Source organism: Thamnophis sirtalis, unplaced genomic scaffold, assembly GCF_051295495.1.
Source record: "Thamnophis sirtalis isolate CommonGarterSnake01/CBP01778 unplaced genomic scaffold, rThaSir2_p1.2 scaffold_6, whole genome shotgun sequence".
NCBI lineage: Eukaryota > Metazoa > Chordata > Lepidosauria > Squamata > Natricidae > Thamnophis > Thamnophis sirtalis.
Window position 1 is genome coordinate 89321925 of NW_028261386.1, and position 19171 is coordinate 89341095.

A 19171-nucleotide genomic window follows, 5' to 3' on the forward strand; every position below is an offset into this window, starting at 1 on the left:
TTTGAACAAGTTATTACCACATACTGTAAATCAGTTTTTTCAGTAGGGAAAAAAGACTTTCAGTCAACTCAGAACAAGAAACTTTAGATATTGGAAGCTAGTAAATTTGCTTCCATTTTATCTTTTTTTTTAATTTAGAGACTGAAAAGAAAATAAGCTTTCCTACTTTGTTGTTGTTCCCAATTATTTCTCAGTTCTTAGTTAAAGACTTCTTTTCCCAAATAGGAAAAAATGTTTTTTTCCCCACATATTTCCAATTGGTGCTTCAGATCATCCAAAGGTGCAACCATCGCCACTGTAATTGAATCTATTTATCCTGTTGCTGGTCATCCCCTTTTTCCTCTTTCCTTCCATCTTCCCCATTATAGATGGGAAAGATCTATAGATATCTTACAAGATCAAGTTCTTCTCATATAATATTATTATTATTACCATAATAGTTATGTTTACCACTATATTTAGTTTTTTAATTATGTTGTTATGTTATTACCATTCAGGGTGGATTTTTTTTCTTTTGTATTTTAGTATTTCAGCTTTAAAAAAAACTTCTGTGAAAACTGGTCATATGCTAAGCCAGGGTTGTCAATGGCCAGCTTGACGCCACTCCCCAAACTGCTGGCATGTTTCCTCTTCACATTGGATTGCGGGCTGAAGCCACGCTGGCCCGATGTTTCCTCTTCGAATTGGGTAGACTGGGCCAATGCCTTACATTTTCCAGGACAGCCCCATGGGCCAGATCCAACCACATTGCAGGCTGGATCTGACCTGTGGGCCTTGAGTTTGACACCCCTGTGCTATACCAGTCATGAGTGAGTTTCTCAGTAATGGGTCAATCAAGCTTTTGAAAAATTCCCTTTTTAACTTCTTCCACATTGACATCCTTCCAAAATGCCATTTTGTCCAAAGGTAATACGAATATGCTTCCACCATTTCCATTTCAATTGCTTCCTTTATTATTTTATTTTAGTAGTAGTATAATAGATTGTGGAGATAAGCAGTTGGTTATTTACTCACCTTCTCTGTGGTGCAATCTTACTTTCCCAGCCAATCAATAAAACTTGATATATCTGTCTTCCCAGCATTTCTATAGAAAATATAATTTATTTCCAGAATAAATATAAGAAATAAGAATAAAAAGTTACTTCTCCATTGATTATTATAGAAAATTGAACACAATAACTATAAAATATACTGCAATACTTGTGTATGAAATTCTCAGTTGATTTTCATGGAATGAATATATTTTACTTTATAATATCCAACTGGGAAACAACCATAATATTAATTGAACATATAGGTAATCCCCGGGTTACGAGCATTCCGTTAGTGAACATTCAAAGTTACGCGATCAGTACAGAGGTGGGTTGCAAATTCTGGCGTTACCTGTTCACTCGTGCCATATGGGTGGTTGGAAGGAGCCTCCCGCCGCCACTGCTACCGGTTCACCTGATTTGGGCCAAACTGGGAGCAACCCACCTCTGGATCAGCACCCCTAGCGTTTCTGAACAAGACCCAAAATTACAAATCTTGCAGCTCCCCAACAGATGTTTGCCCTTACTAACAACTGCAGAGGGTATGCAACATTTGTCCTGCCGGCCAAAATGGAATTTCTGAGGGCCGGATCCAACTTACAGAAACCCGGTTCGACCAGCCAGAAGCCTTGCCAAGTACATTGCTAGCCAAAATGGAGCCTACAAGGGTTGGATCTGCAGACCTCCCTCGGATCCAGCACCTGGAAGCTCCATTTCAGCCTGAAATGGCCCGGGAGAGGCCCTCAGAGGGCCAAACAGTCTCGGAGGGCTGGATAAAGCCCTGGAGGCTCAGATCCGCCCCTCCCCCAGAGGCTCCATTTTGACCTGCAATGGCCCGAACAGAACTGCAGAGGGACGCTTGAGGCAGGAAAGGAGACTGCTTACTAGATCTTCACAAGGTAACTGACCCGGATTGTTGGGGGAGGGAAGCAATTTGGGCCAGCATGAGGCATTTCAGTGGGTCGGGGAAGCCTTGGATGGTCTTAGGCAGGTGGCCTGTTCCATCAGTAGGCCCCACATGGCCTTCCCCACCCTGAAATAATGTGTCTTGCATTAGATTAGCGAATGCGTGGGCAAAAGCGAGTGATTTCATTCAAGGTACGAGATTCACTCCCATGAATCCTCGGATTACAAATGGAATGAGCAGGCTCCATTATATTCGTAACTCGAAGACTATCTGTATTTGACTGAAAATCTAGTTTCTGAAATTTAACTAAAAAGTTACTTCCATTTTCCCATTTCTTTCATATTCATTTACTCTGCAGTTTATTAGAATATAATTCACACTTCCAGATGTATTACATACTGTGGTCAGTGTAGTTGTATGAATTGTATGGCTGGAATTATACTAATAGTTCAATTAAGTATATATTTGTCATACAGTATATTTTCTTTTGCATTGGCAAGTGAAAGAAAAAATGGAAGAGTTGGAGGTGTATGTACTTTTCTTCAAAGCTAATTCAGTATAAATACACAACCCATTCAATTATTTACTAAAGACAGTTGGCTAATCTATTGTTCAAGGATCTGGAAGTCATCTGATTCGTAGGTAATCTGATACAATATTTAGCTGTTTGATTCCCAGATAGAGGGTTGTACCTTATCTTTTCATTAAGAGTCAGGTAACCATAACTTTTCAGGGAAGAAGCTTTGAAAGTCCTGCTCAGCTAGCTTTTCTTTAAGAAAATATATTTCTGCATGCTAAAGCAATAATATGATTTAGGGTACATCATTTATTCAAAAACCAGTGACACATTCTGTTCTTTATACATTGCTAACTTTATCACATCAGGAAAATTGGCAGGAAATAATACTGTGCAAGTGGGTTTCCAAAGATTTCTGCAAATAGATTCAGGTGCTCCCACAGTATGTAGATCTAGAAATGTGTCTTACATTTTCAATATATCCTCAAGAACTGCCCTTTTGTACTAGTTTTATTATCTGAAGTCTTAACATGCAATTATTGTTATCATAATCCTTAAAAGCAGAGAAATTAAAAATGCATTGGACTTTGCTATTTTTTATTTTTGCTTTTGTACATTGGCTTGTTTCTCCCTTTTTACTGTTGTTTTTCCTTGGATGATGTTCAGTTTTTTGGTCGCTTTATTAGCAAAATCTTATTAGCTTTATTAGCAAAATCTTAATCCAATGATGAATACTGAAATGGATTAAAGTATAGTTTAGTGAAGCATATAATTAAAAATAGATCATGAACTTTAAGCTAGATAATTTCTGTAGCAGTATTAATGGTAAGGAGGGACACTTTCTCTATCAGAAAGATTGGCAGTTCAGCGGTTCGAATCACTAGCGCCTCGTAATGGAGTGAGCTCCCGTTACTTGTCCCAGCTTCTGAGAATCTAGCAGTTCGAAAATATGTAAAAATGCAAGTAGAAAAAACAGGAACCACCTTTGGTGGGAAGGTAACAGTGCTCTGTGCGCCTTTGGCGTTCAGTCGCATGACCATGGAGGCGTTTTCGGACAGCACTGGCTCTTTAGCTTTGAAACGGAGATGAGCACCGCCTCCTAGAGTCGGGAACAACTAGCACATATGTGCGAGAGGAACCTTTACCTTTACCATTATTGATGGTAAGAACTGAGCAGAAAAAAAATTGGAGTCGTATTTTAAAAACTTACTGACAATTCCTGTTCACCCTATCAATAAAAGTAGTATTAAAATAAGCAACTTTTTACATGTCTGGTTTTAGAAAAAAGAATTGTCATTCGGTTACTGACCCTTTTTAAAAAAATTCTCTTTGTGTAAGTCAACTGAGATGCCATTGTGTTATATTACTTCTGTTTCCTGTTCAGAAGTTTTAACTGTTGTTAGCTCAGCCGTGGAAGGGAGGAGTTTCTGTCTCTATAGCTGCGCCTTCAGGAGCGGAAGCCTATCATGTTTCACCCTAATCCTAATTGATAGCTATAGCCAAGCTTATTGTTAACGAGAATCGTTCTGGAGAGCCTTCCCTGAACCTTTTCGTTAAAGGCAGAAAGCTACATGGCTGGTTTGGGGGAATCAGAATGCCTTTTCCGCAGAGAAAAGAGAGAGCTGCGGTAATTTATATCCTCCTCGCCTGGCAACTTGCTAACAGCATGCATTTCTTTCTGATCAAAGGAGCTCTTGCTTCCTCTACGTAATAGGAGGGGAGCCTGGATTACAAGCACACTGGAGAGAAGAGATGCACTTTGGATGAAAGCTGGGAAAAGCCAAAATCTTGTGTATTTTTCGGGATTGTACTTCGACACTCTCCTAATCTGATTTCCTGGAGGTTGTTTTCAGCGTGTCAGTCTGTTTTCCTTGCCTCTATTGTGTCGCGATTGGCAACTCGGAAAGTACTGTGGGCAAAAGCAGAATTAGTCACTTGGTTTTTTTTTTTTTGTTCGATTGAGTTTTAAAATGAACAAGTGTGTTACTTATTTTAAAACACGTACACGCCCACGCTGGTGATAAAGGAAAAGGAACGGGAAAAGATTCGTTGTATGTTGCATTTGGGGATTATTATTTTTTAAAGAGAAAATGAAACAGGAGAGCTCCTCAAAATCACTGCGGTTTAAATCTAATCCAGGGTCCCTTTCACGTGCTGTAAGCTGGATAAACTTCTCTACGCTCTCCAAGCAAACAAAAAGGTTATTTCGCAGTGATGGTGAACTCACATCCATATGTGGGGACCAAGCGGAAGAGGATGAGAACTGGATCTACAGACCCCAACACAGAAATGGTGATGGTTGTTTTTATACTTAATCCAGATCTCATTATTTTAATTATGCTTTGTAAGATTGTGCTTCATTGTTCCCATACTCCTTTTCATTTTCTCTACAAGCGTCTCTGTTGACCTTCTGGATTCTGGGGCGTTTCTTGATAATGCAACCTGCTGTTTTATTGTACCCTTACAAAATCATTATTCCTAAGAGGCTAGCCTATGAAAACAGGATTTTCGTTGCTGTGCTTTTTAATGTGGCAGTTTGTTATGACAAAGGATTTCTCTGACATTGCGTGAGGGGAGGGGAACTGAAATGTAATGGGCCTAAAGATAGAAGACAGGGAAAAGTTAATTGCAAAAATACATTATTCAGTTATTTTTGGAGAAATAAGTGCTTATAATAGGTATATGTGTAACAGGTGTATGCAAAGCAAACGGTAAGAGTTTTTTCTTGCTTCACCTGTGGATGAGGTTTAACAATTTCTGGAAGGTGGAACCCTAAGGAACATGTATTTATATATTTAGTACTCTTATAAGTGTATTATGCCAGCAATGTGCTATACAAATGTCTTTGATTGGAACTTTTGGCTTAGCTTCACATGAGATTCATTCCCTTCCTAAATGTGTGCAGTACTTATGTGGTATTCTGGCAAGGAGGAACTATTAGCTTTAGCTAGAATTGTTTCTAGACAGGAGCAATTGTGATTCATCCACCTTTCTGAAAAATATACAGACACACCCTTGAAGTCCCCAGGAGTTGAGTTTGACCTGAAAATGTCTTTACCTTTACTCTACTTCTCAACCTTCCTTTCTTACCAATGGCTGTGTCATTTTTCCCTACAAATCAAAGTATTGTCTACTTGTGGGTAATCGCCTCATTTCTCATCTCTTATAAAAACATGATCAAGACTTGTTTTACAGCATCTTAAAGTAATAATTATCCTTTTGGTAAGTGTTTTGGGATTATAATAATAATCCAGTGAGTTAGCTATTATACCATTAGAATTTATATATAACTATAAAATCATAACAAATGATAGACTGTATTGGAAACTGAACAGCTATTTATATTTTACTGAAAAAGGCATAATCTATTTTTGAACATTGAGAAAATCAGTCACAAATGTTGAAAGAGCACTTGTGTAAAAAAACTCATGATAGCTTCAAACTTCATAGCGTGGGAAAAATGAGGATGGGTATGTATCTATTGTTTCATGGCACTTGACTAGAAAACATACTTATGAGTTCTTGTTTGGATGCCGAATTTGTTTTGTTTCCTGCTGTGGCACCCTACTAGAGACCCAAAGATCTTCCAGTAAAAGTAAATGGCTATTCAATTTCTTCTATATTCATTTAGTTCTTTCCATGGTGCATTTTCTCTTGCTTTGAAGCTCTGTTTAAAAGAGATGAGACTGAAAGATAGTGGGAGGAGGCAGAGAAGAGTAAAAAAACTTGGGTAGACTAGGTTATGTAAATTAGCCTGAATTTTCAGGTCTTCACTCCTAACATTAGTCAAAGTCTTCAATGTCATTTGTAAAAGTAGTAAAAGAATTTAATAAAAACACATTTTCTAAACTCCCATCTTAAATCCAAATGTGTTAAATCAGCTAATCTTCTAGAAATCATATACAAAATTGAAAAGTGAATTTTAAAATGGAAAATATAGAATTCTGAAAAATTTGGTCATTTAGAGGGTAGATTTGTAAAACAAAAATTTGGTAATTGATATTAAAGCAATTTAATAAATAAATAAATACTGAAATATAAGGTTAATATTGTTAATATTACATTAATAGTACTAACCTTTATATATTCTGTACCAGGAAGTTCATAATAGTCACAACATTAAGGTTTTTTTATTTTTTGTCCTCTAAAATTAATGGCTCGCTAATGCCATATATACAGTGCAGGTAGTAATAAATTTGACTTCAATTTTTGAAGTCCATGCATGTATTCTATGTGAACATTTTAAATTCAGCATTTATTGCAAATGTCCATGAACACACCTGGAGTTTACATTGCCCTGTACACTGATTCATCTCCAGAAACTTGATATGTACAGTATGAGTAATATTTCTGTGTTTCCACTGATGATTGCTTTATAAGGTCTGTCTATGAGCCCAAAATATTTATTGGTTTAAGAGCTCCAAAGCAACTCTGTCATATTGTTAGAAACACTCAGAAGTGATTGCAGTTGTAATAATTTCCCAGTCAGGCAGACTAACCTTTGGACTAGAAACCGGAGATTGCATAATAAGCCCAGGTGTCTGGTCTGAATAATGTGAATAAAGCAAATGTATGATGATTTCTTTTTTTGAAAAACAACTATGAAATCAAGATTCCGCTTCCTGAATTCTGATTACAAACAATGTGGTAGTATATTAGTCTTGGATAGGAATCCCTAGGCATAAAGCTTGGTTATTTGTAAAATACAATGAATTACTTAATATTTGAGATTTGTTCCAAGAAACGGTACCAGAGATTAGTGTGATGAAAATTTATTTACAGAATACAATGTAGAGACATATGTATGACTTATTTATATTAGAAAAAGGACCAGTAGGCCAATTGTTGAAATTAATCTATTCATATTTTTGAACAGTTCCTTTTCTCAAAGCTGTTCATTGTAAAACCCTTATTCTTGAAATGCCTGCACCTCAAGTTGAACTTCTTAAAATTATGAAGTAAATACGAAGAGGCCAATACCATCCTTTGTGAAACATCCTTTCTTATGTTGAATGTGGCTAAAAAAAGCAAGTTGTCCTTAGTAATTTGTAACCCATTTTGTTTCCAAGAGTGTTTCAAAAACTAAAATGAATTATATATTTCAGCAATTCTGTGGTTTAAACTTAACATGTAGAATAGACCCTGGAGAAATGCTGGCACGTCAACATTCTTATTTTGTTTTTATCATAACTGTTCTACTGGGTATTCAGTTAAATTATCAGGTTTACATCAAGTTGGATTGAAATCAGTTTGGCTTGAATGTAAGGCTAAAAGTAGGAATCTAAAGAGAAGGCATTTAATCAAAATGTGCTAGAAGCTGCAGTACCACAAGTGTGTTACCCAGATGTTATTTCCTTGAAGTTTGTTGCTTCAGTATTTGAAACTTAGCATTGTATGCTGCTCAGAGTTATTTTCTTGTGAAATGGGTATATAAATAAAAATGTTTAAACAGCTGATCCAGAACACAATAATGCAAGCAATTATGGGCACACCTCTCAGCTACACTTGTTTTCAGTAGGCATCTGGAGGGCCTCCTTTGTCACCTCTAAAAACCTTCATTGGATGGCATCAGGTTTTAAGAGGGACTTCTCTCTAATTGTTTCTGCCTGTCTCACTAAATTTATACAAGAAGGGAATGTTTTCAGGTTGTAACTATTAAAAAGTGCCATTTGATAGAAGTAGAGAAACCTTTCCTGTCATAGCACGTGCCCTATGGAACATGAGATTTGCACAGCCCTTACATTTTGTAAGTCCTTAATGACAGGGTGTCTCCTTGGGAATGGGGTTTGGAGGTTGAGTAAACCTATCAGTGTGGTTGTTTTTTTCTTATGGTTTAAGTTGGATTTGTTGTTGGGCACCATTATTTTATTCGTAATTGTTTTTGTTTTGGCTTTTAATACTACGTTGGCTGATGAGAATGAAGGTCAGTAAGATTGGCAGCTATATATGGTATATTGATTTGAGTAAATAAATAGTTAAAATACCACACAAAAGGAAGCTTGGTCTTTTCATGCATCTATTATATTCTGGCAGTGTGACCTGATTAGATTTTTTCTCACAATTTTGCTGTACTTGTGCTAATCAAGTAGTTATGTCATCAGATCATTGGCAGCTTGGTAAATTCCAAAGTTCTGGTTTGACTTTAGCAGTATTTCTTGGATGCTACTTGCTTCAGTATGATTTCTGAAAGTCAGTTTGAATTAAACATTAATTTAGGATAAAAAATAAGTAATGGCATATATATTATCAGAGTGGCCACATGAAGTAGCTTTTCAGGAAATAGGGAGTTCTTAAAGATGAAGAGAAAAGATGTGGAAATTTTGAGAGCATAGAAATAGAAATGTGGTTTACCTTTCAAAAGAAAATACTATTCAGTATTCAGAGAGACACGATGGCCTAAATGATCCCTTGAACTCTTATAATTCAATGAAATTTATTTTATAAATTTATAGAGTTTTCATATTTGGAGGGGGGGTGCTTTCTATGGGATTGTGTAATGTTTGAACAGCTTTGGGACTGAGTGATACATTCAATGTCCAAACAAGACCTTTCCACACATAGTTTTTGGACATTTTTGGATAGTCAGCTTGATTTATGCTAAAACCACTCCATAGCTGTATAAATTATTATTATTTTCAATAAACATAGCTAAACTCTTTATAGAGATTATTTTTCTTTTTGGTTTTGTTTCTTCTTTACTTTGAATTAGAATAATTTTTAGAAGGTGATTCAGTCCAGTAGTTAGATCTGTACAAGTTCCTATTAAATTTGGGTTTCTCTTAAATTGTGGGTGGTAATCATGTATGACAGAAGTGTGAAACTCAAGGGCTGTGGGCCGAATCCGGCTCATGGGATGCTTAGATCTGGCCGACAGGGTCACCCTGGAAACAACAAAGGACTGGCCCATGGTGTCTCTGCCAGTGAAAATGGAGCTAGGGAGGCTGCAACAGCCTCCTGCAACTCTGTCAGCTGTCCTCCCGAGCTCCGTTTTTGCCGGCACAGGGTTGCTGGAGACTCTTGCAGCCTCCCGAGCTTCATTTTCTCTTGGCAGAGCACTCGGGCCACCACAGGTGCCCCCAACACAAATGACGTCGAACTGGCCACGCCCACCCTGGCCACTCTTATTCAGCCCCCAAGGTCAAACACAACCCTGATGCGGCTGTCAATGAAATCAAGTTTGACAACCCTGATGTATGAGCACAAAATCCTGACAACTGAAGGGAAAGATGTAGAAATACTGACTTGTAATGCCATAATAGTATTGCTAACTTCTTATGGTTTGGTCCTATGGAATTATTATCAAAACTGTTTATCCCTATGTTAATTTCTTTATTATTCCTTGTTACATTGAATTATATTTTGAAATAAAAAATAAAATTTGCTATGTATCAGTAATTAAAGTTAATTATAAAAGGAATCTCATTAATTTCAGTACACCAGAGCTGAGTTTGCGTGGTAATACAGAGCAATCTTATGATATTAATTGGAACACTCTTGAATACGTACATTCAAAATCTATTGTTACGTGTATAGAATATTTTGCCACTCCTTGAGTTTTGTGGAAGTTTATCTTCTAATCTTCCAGATAGTCAATGTGTAGTGATTAAGTGCCAGAATGGAAACCGTGAATTTTAGTCCCATCTTGAGCAAAAATCCAGTTGGGTGACCTTGGAAGGAGCAGTCGCAAATTACTTCCAAAATCTTGCAACAAAAACTGTAGTGACTTATCCAGGTACTTTCCATAAATCAAAAAAATGATTTGAATGCACCAAATTATATAAATATATATAATTCACTATATGGTTCTCTTATCATATTCAGATCACTCCGTATTGACTTTAGAGTTTCCTCCAGCTACTCCTTATCACAGTGAGAAAGGACCTATTACTTTGTTATTCTCAGGCACCTGATATATGCTGTTGAGTTTCAGAGAGAAATGGGGTTGTTCCTGAGGCTCTGGTGCATAGATCAATGGGACCTTGTTCACTGTCTGGAATGAAGAAATGGTAACAGCCATCAGTCAGATCATTGCTGTAAAAATTCTCTCCCTTCCTAGATCCTGAAGAGATGCCTATTTTTCAAAGGGATTCCACGAGATGGCAAAAGAGATACCTAGAATGCAATTGAAAGAAAATGAAGAGTAAACCTCAGCAAGCACAGAAAGATTACTTGAAGTAGTTAAATATTATCATTTTTCCACTCTTACTGCAACTAGATTGTCAGCTGTGCCCTTGTATAAAGAGTTCTAGGCATTTCTCAGATAAAATTGTTTAATTCCATTCTTAGCTAGTTTCCAGTTTGCAAATCCTTTGGAGTTGATTAAGAAATAGTCCAGTATGGTTATCTGGAAAGAATTCGATCCTTGTAGTCCTAAGACATTGGAACTGTAAGTGCAGCCATATTGTATTAAATCTATGTTTTTTTCCAGTTGGTTAAAGCCTACTTGGAGATGATGTATAGCTGGTAGTAGTGGTAAATGGATTTTTGAAATAAAGGATATTTTCTCCAGCTTTTAAAAATCCACTGATACTGGATAAATTGTGTCTTGTCTCCAACCTTCCTTTTTTTAAGGGAAGATTATTGAGAAGGTAGTCAATTAACTGCTTCAGAGTATCCTGGAAGAAATTGATTACTTGGACCTTTTCAGACAGGTTTCAGAGTACAGTAATGAGATAGCATTGATTATGCTTATAAATGACTTCTAACAGAATTGAGGTTCATTTATGAATGAATGAATGAATGAATGAATGAATGAATGAATGAATGAATGAATGTTTGTTATCTGACTGTTTGAAACCAACCAGGAAACTTACAGAATTTGAGTATTCAAAGAAAATATAAATCAGAAGAAATTAAAATGGTGATTAAAAATGCAAAGCTAGCAATTATAAGTTTCTAAAAGTGGTGTAGCTATGTTAAAAGTAATCCTCAAGAGCTTTCCAGAAAAATTATGTTTTTCACCTGCTTCATAAAAGCCATGAAGGTAGGGGTCATATGTGATTTAGATAGCAAACTGTTCCATAAAAGGAAAGCTGTTACAAATAATGCCCATCGTTGGGCTCCCGGTAGGCAGGAAACTCATATAGCAGTTGTCTGAGTAGGATGGCCAGAAGCTATTAAGTTTCTATTGAAAACAGCCTCAGCCGGTTGTTAAACTGGTAGGATCCCACCCTGCTAAAAGGTACTAATGGTGCAATCTATCAATTACAGTTTATTTTATATGTGATTTGTGATTTAAATTTAACAATAATCCTGGCATGTAAATTGAATTAAAGTTACATTGTACAATATAAATAAGTTTCAATCACAGTTTCTTACTTCAGATATAAAAGAAATTTCTATTTCAAAAATAATATTACAATTTACAAGAGCATGGAGGATAGTATTTTTTAAAATTAAAATAGTATAATTAGGACTTAGTCATGTTTTTGATATTAGATTGGGACAGAAATATCCCTAGTTCAGCATCTTTGGCCAGGAGAAAGGATGCTACTGTATTAAGATGCTCCAAGAATAGGCCACACTTCTTTGAAGCTACAGAAATGGGAACAGCTTGTCCTAGAAGTTGTGCAGTGACTGATCTCTGCCATTTTTCTAATTCAAAGTTGGCACAAAGAACTGACAGGTGTTTGGCAGTCATGTAGTTTAGGCAGATGGAAATCCTGCTGTAAAATCTGCAATAGTGTAAGAAATATTTTGCTTTCCCCTCTCCGTCTCCTTCTTCCTTCCCTCCCCTTTCTCTTTCTCTCTCTACCCTGTACATGGATACATGCACAGTCTGAAATACTAGTAATTGCTTAAAATTCCAAAGTAATAACTACTTCTGGTTTGCTATCTGATACCATAATCACATGGATAGTTTAGATAATTATATTGTATTGACAACTAATGTTAACTTGGACATGCTGAAACTATAGGCTAGATTTATAGTGGTTTGCAAGAGTATAATTCAATTTGATTTAGACTGTTATAGTGAGTTAAATTTGGAATTTGCCCAGAAAAAATAACTATAGAATCAGTATTAGTACTATTTTTATACTTTTTTATATAGCTACATTAAAGTATAAAGTATAAACCTTTTTAGTAACCTATCACCTTTTATTAAAATACAACAAATGATCTCTTTGTCCCCTTTTTCATCTATTATCTATAATCTTTATAGTCTCATCAAAAGCAAAAAGTCCATTAAGGGTTACTGGAGAAAACAATTTTCAACATTGATCAAATAAACCAACTTCATATTCCTTCCTTCTACTTCTAATAATCTTGATCTTTAATTCCTTCAAATAATATTCTAGAACTTAATTTCTTTTCATTTTTTTTGTCTCACAAAATTATTTAATACTTTAACAAAACTTTTTTGTAAATCCAATATTGAAAAATTATCCAGGTTATTTACAGGTTGGTTTGTTATGTCTATATCCATTGTAATTATTAAGATATCAGCCGATTTCTTTTCTATATCCAATGTAACATCTTTTTTTCATATTCTTGTAGCCTGTCATTTTAAAATCATTTTCAGATCAGTCACAATCAAGTCAAGTAAAATATGTTCCTCTTCTATAATTTTTATATACAGTCTATCTGTAGAGGCAGACACTTTTAAAATTAATTTCTGGATTCATTGTTCACAAATATCTATCAGTACATCCAGTGTTAAAAGTATTTTGTTCCATTCTGTATTAGTAAATAAAATGTAAATATCATCTCCTTTAATTGTAATCTCTAGTATCCAACTTTCAAAGTCCCACTGGGTTCCTACTGGTTCAGCCCAGTTCAGTTGAACCAGTAGTGGCATGCTGGCCTGGGTCGCAGAACTGCCAGCAACCCATGCTGACCATGCCTCCGAAAAGGTTCCCTGGTTGCCGCATTTGCCACCACCATATTGTTTTTGAGTTCTGTGCATGCGCAGAACTATTTCTATTGAACTGTGCATGTGCACACAGTGCACATCCAGCATATGCACAAAGCGCGCCCACGAGAAAACCAGCAGTAACACCGGCTAGAATACATCACTGAGTCCCACCCTATTTTTTTAACCATTCAATACAGCATTTCTCCATGTAAAGGATTCTTATACTGTCATTAATTTCAAACTCTTATGTCAAATCAATTTGACCTTTAATCCATTTGTAACTTTTGAATTCTAATCACCATTTTGCTGTTTATTCAAAATATTTTTTAGTTCTTAAACTTGTATTTAAAATTTATTTCGCTTAGGACTAAAAGATATTTACCCAGTGCTGTAAAACCTGCCTTTGTGGAGGTTCCTAATAGCTAAAAAGCAGCTAAAAACGATTTCTGGAAGCGATTAAGAATTGAGCCTAGATGAATCTTATGTCAATGGAGATTATGTTATGACTGTGAGTTTGATCGGAATCTCAATTGCCAGTCATCCTACTCCCAAGCCAATCACAAAAACTTCAGTTCCTGCCAGTGGTGGGTTCTGGATCCCATTCCACCAGTACGGTTGGAATGGGCCCAGTGGCGTCCACATGGATGCGTGCAGTGTGCACATGCGCAGCGCACGCATGCATGCATCTTAGCGCTTCTGCGAGCCTCTGCAACGCTCCAGCTGCAGGCATTGTATGTGCCATACGCGTGTATGGAAGCCTTAAACAGGTAAGGAGCTCGGGCGGGTGGGCGAGCCCTCCAGAGCACCGTACCAGAATTGTATCTGATCCTTGGGAAGGCTCTGGTACTCCCGTACCGGGATGTACCGCCTGCAACCCACCACTGGTTCCTGCAGTCCACTCTAGAGGAGTCATAGTTTGGAGTGCATGTGGGCAATCTCGCAATCTCTCTTTTTTCCAGAGAGATATTGCTGACCAGACTTCACAGTGTGGCTGCTGACCTCTGTTACAATGCTATCCCGGCCCCTTCAGTGACATCTAGTTTGCCATGAATCCTCACTGTAAGTTAGTAGTACTGCTTTTCTATCTGTAATTTATTTTAAGTGTTGGAAAGAATGAGTAATTAAACTTTTAGCAGATTTCAGCATTCTTGGAAAGCTACTTTCAACTTGGGTTAGTGGATGCTTTCTTTGTTTCATTCATACAGCCTTAAGAATTATCACATTTGGCCAATTCTGAATTATGTCTTTTTAAAGCAATAATCATACACACATAATTTCTGATCTAGTTGGTATTATAGGCATTCTACTCCCCCCCCCCCTAGATTCATAGTTTAATATATTATGAAACTCAGTGCTTTCCTATTTGGAAAGAAATTGTTTATTGTAGAGTAGAGATGGATGAGGTTTTAGACTATAGTCAGCACTTGTGACAAATAGTGGACAGATTTTGGATGCAGAAGTTTCTAATTATTTTTCCTCACTGTGTTCTAAATTGCTTCTAATTACTAGGCTCCCCTGTGAGTTACCAAACCTATTTATCTGGGAGCTTCTGCCTGCATACAGTATATTTTGTTTCTCCTTGTGTAAGGGTAGGGTCTAAGTAGATCAGTTTCCCATTGTTTTAGCTTTTTCCCTTCTCTTTTCCTGTTCTTTCTTCCTTCCTTTTCTCTTCTTCATAAAGCAGAATCTCTTTGAATTTTCAGAACTCCAGTTTTAAGGAAAGACTGACTAAAGAGAAAGAAAAAGGAAGGGTAGATCAAAATTTTTCTCCTAATTACTGTGGATGAAGCGGCAAGTAATGTCTGCTGCAAGTGATAACTTTAAAAGAAAGGGTGGCCTTTTTAAAATTTAAGATTAAAATCCAAATTAAGGAAGAACTAAGATGTTGTGATGTTCAAATCATTTTTAAGTGAGCACTATATGTAGCTGAAATTAGTCTTATAGAGCAATGAATCACGAAATTCAGCTCATTTTCCCCCAGGAGATTGGCCTTTTATTAATCCTAATTCGAAAGTGCTTGGGGGAATCATTTTTCTAGCCCAGATGAAATTTAATATGTTGCAATACGTTACCCAGTTATCTCTGATGCTTTAGTTTGAAAAACGTGATGGCCATTTTTTAAATTATTCCAACATGTTATCATTGGCAGAAACTCAAAGGGACCTTAGTAGAAGAAAATATTAGATACGCAAGTCCACTCCTTCCCTGGAATGTTTTCCAACACACTCATTCTATATGCATGCACATAGACATTTGCATATTCATAAATCTATGTATATTTTTCTCTGTGTGTGTGTGCGGGCACAGGCACGCATGTGTGTATATGCGCGCGCACGTGTGTGTGCACTGAATCAATTTTGGGGGAACAATTGTCCCAATACATTAATTTGTTTGGGACAAGGAGACTACGCAGAAGCTGATAGGTATGATTTGTGTATAAGAAACATGGGTTATTTATTATGTCAGTTTGTGTACCTGGGAATCTAATTCTGCACCTGGCTAGTAACACTATTCAAAATACTGGTTTGTTTGCTTGATAAGATTATTAGTTTGCACATTTGTTTTCAGGAAGATAAGAATATTGAAAATCTTGTCCCTGAAATATGAATTTTATAATATTATTGTGTTGGGTTAAAAATAAGTTTATGACAGATTTCAGTATATCCAACAAACAACAAAATGTAAATTAGCTTTGGCCACTTAGGTAAATATATACTTGTTTGCTGACGTTCTACATAAATGCTTGGTACTGTGTTAGTGTAATTTTATATAATTAAATTTACATCCTATTGATTTATAATTAAAATAATATATTGCTTACACCATTAGAATACTAAAACATTAATTGAACACTGCAGGAGATAGTAGCAGGCTCGGTTATTAAAATCCGACCAGAGAAATCAGTATCTTTCTGAGTGAAATATTTTAGGAGCAACAGAGTAGAAACAAAAATTAATTGCCAGAAGTAACTTTAGCTTGGGTGCAGCCATGGATAAGACTTTTACACACTTGTTATAATCAGTCTAGTCTCAACTAGATTTTCTTTGGCATGTATTTCATTCACCCCCATCAAACTTTAAGAAAACTGGTCCTTTAGGGCAGTGGTTCCCAAAGTGGGTGGTACCGCCCCCTGGGGGGCGGTGGGATGACTTAGGGGGATGCTAAGAGGCAGGGGGCAGCAGGGGGGAGCTAAGAGTCAAGGAAGGTGGCAGAAGAGTGCTGGAGGTGGCCCCCTCGCAGGGCACAAGACTCTACTTGGAATGACAGGGCCACAGAAGGGGATATAGTGTGTTATGTGTAAATAACAAGCCCCAGAAAGGCCATCCAGCCTCCAGTGAGAGCCTCATACCAGTGATAGGGAAGAAAACGGAGAAACGCACACCTATGGGTGCATTTAAAAGCAAAGCAGAGAAGCCAACTTGTTTCTTTTCCAAGGCTCCTTCTCCCTGCTTGGGAGCTCTTCTCGAAATGCTTACCCACAAAGCAAGGGCTTTGCCTGGCTATTCCGTTTTGTGCCCCTCCTCCCTGATTTATTTATTTTTTTAAAAACCCGGATTGAAAAAAGCCATCCAGGGTCGCTGTAGGAGCCGAGCTTCCTTTGGTGAGTTGAGGCACCAAAGCCCGAGCGTATCAGCCTCCCGTCTGCTTTGCAGCCCAGAAGTGGGAGAGCGGAGAGGCAGGTTCCTAAGCCCAGGTGGCAGAGAAAGAGAGAGGAGGGTCCTGGAGGGCTGCTGAGTCTCTTTGCAAGAGGAGGCAAAGGTGGGGGCTGCCTCTCTTTCTCTGCCGGCCTGCGCTGGAGCAGCAGCCCTTGCCAGCCAGCAGCGCGGAAGGAGTGCGCCACCCATCCCGCCGTTAGAGTATCTGTTTCTCTCCCACCCACCTGCCTCGGCCACTGCATGTCAAGCCTGCAGCACCCTTCCCCCAGCTGTTTCGGACCAGGCCCCACCGGTTTCATTAAGCGCGGAGCAGGCCAAAGGTGAGGCGGAGCAGATTTTGAGGGAAGGCGAGCATGCAAAGGGGGCTGCAAGGAGACCTAGTGATGCAACGGCAGAGGCCTTCCTGCATGGCGACAGAGCTTTATTCTCCTCTAAAACCACATCTTCCCTCCCTTCACCCTGCCTCCTCCAAAACCTCTGACCCAGATTTTTCTGCTGCTGCCCTTCCTGCTGCCGGTGCTCGGGATGCTCCCTGGCCCCAGAGAGAAGAGCGCCCTGCCAATCATAAATACAGCAGGGAAGCTGAGGAGGCAGGTGGGAAATACATGGGGCGGAAGGAATCCGTCGTACCCGTAAGGGAAATTTGTGTCACAGTAAATGGAATGGTTTCACTTGAAATCGGGAAGAAATGGGCCATTTCAATATTTAAGGTTTAAATCTAGAAATCAGGGGTTCTAGTTTTGGGTACCACAAGTTCCCCATGTGGCTTGTGCAGACAAAGAGAGGATCAGAGTCTTGAGCTCTTCCTCTGCCTGTAACCAGGTTTTTAAAAATGGGGATCCTCCGGGTCCCACATCCTGGAGTTCTGCCTACAGTTTGGGAAATAGCTGATTTCTACTTACTTTGAAAAGACATTCACTTCATCAAGCCCATCCATCACATTAAGAATTTACTGAACAGTGACGTAGTTACTAAATTTTACTGAGTTTACTAAGTTACTAGTTTCTAAGGTTTTTAATAAATGACTATCAGACTTTGAAAACCTGGTATCACTGGATCATGTTCAACAATTTTGTTGAATTAACATTAACTAAAAAGGTTTTTAAATTGGATTTTGAATAAATGTGCAATTAATTGTTAATTTTGAATGTTACTGTTACTATCTTCCTTCCGTCGTGCAAACCGCCCAGTCACATGACCCTCCCAGCCACACCCACAAAGCCACACCCACAGAACCAGTAGTAAAAAAAATTGAATTCCACCACTGGGTGGGGGGCACTGAGAGCACTGGACTGAAAAAGTTTGGGAACCACTGCTTTAGGGCATGTATAGGATAACAATTTCACAGAAAAGGAATATTGAAGAAGGATGTCGTAAAAAAAGAGTTGAACAATACTGAAAAGATTATGTAAAGTGCTTTACAAGCATAAAATACAGTGCAAAAATTTATAGAGGGGGGTATCTGATTTGACTATTAAAGCACAATTCCAAATGCCACAGTTTTGCAAAATAGTCGTACACAATATTTTTGTAACTCAGAAATATTATCAAATGGAATCATGAACCACATAGACTTTGAATTACTGTATTTTTCGTTCCATAAGACGCACTTCTCTCCCCCCCCCCCCCCAAGTAGGTAGAAAGGTTTGCGCATCTTATGGAGCAAATATTTCATCACAGCCATGAAGTGTGTTAATTCAGGGGTACCCAACAGTGTGGTCCTTTGGTGAATAGCAGCTGGGCTGTGGCGGTTGGGTCTTTTTACAGTGCTGAACCCCCCCTCTTCTGTCTTTCTTCCACAGTGCAGGAGTCAATAGCCAGAGCTGGCATATGAGAAGGCACCTATCTGTGGTCCTTTCAGACTCCACCTGATTTTTTTTCTTGTTTTCCTCCTCTAAACCTAGCTGTGTCTTATGGTCAGGTGTGTCTTATAGTGCGAAAAATACGGTATATCGTAACTGAACTACTAGCCCATTTAAACATTATGAATATTTATATTTTTTAATGAACATAATAAATAATGTATGTTTCTCTTTGCTATCAATTGCCACATTTTATGGTTACTAAACTTGGTGAAAACTCTGTGCAGTTGGTTTTTCTAATGTGCAGATCCAGTTCATTATTAAAAACATAGTGATGTGCAGCTCTTCACCATGGGTTAAGGAATCATACTTTCAAATTGGCAGGCCTGATCTAATGATTACC

General features: G+C 37.8%; 1 protein-coding gene across 10 annotated transcripts in view; it reads left to right on the forward strand.

Moving 5' to 3' along the window:
- NHSL1 (NHS like 1) overlaps positions 1-19171 on the forward strand; it is a 244126-nt gene that overhangs the window by 74631 nt on the left and 150324 nt on the right. For 2 of the 10 annotated variants that reach the window (XM_087718376.1, XM_087718378.1), the window contains exon 1: positions 4012-4747. The exons of 7 other annotated variants lie outside the window; for them this stretch is intronic. In XM_087718376.1, the coding sequence (XP_087574502.1) occupies positions 4546-4747 (202 nt within the window). In that variant the 5' untranslated portion in view covers positions 4012-4545. Of the gene's footprint in view, positions 1-4010; positions 4748-19171 lie in introns of those variants that run through there. One more of the 10 variants, XM_087718381.1, reaches the window with a different exon arrangement.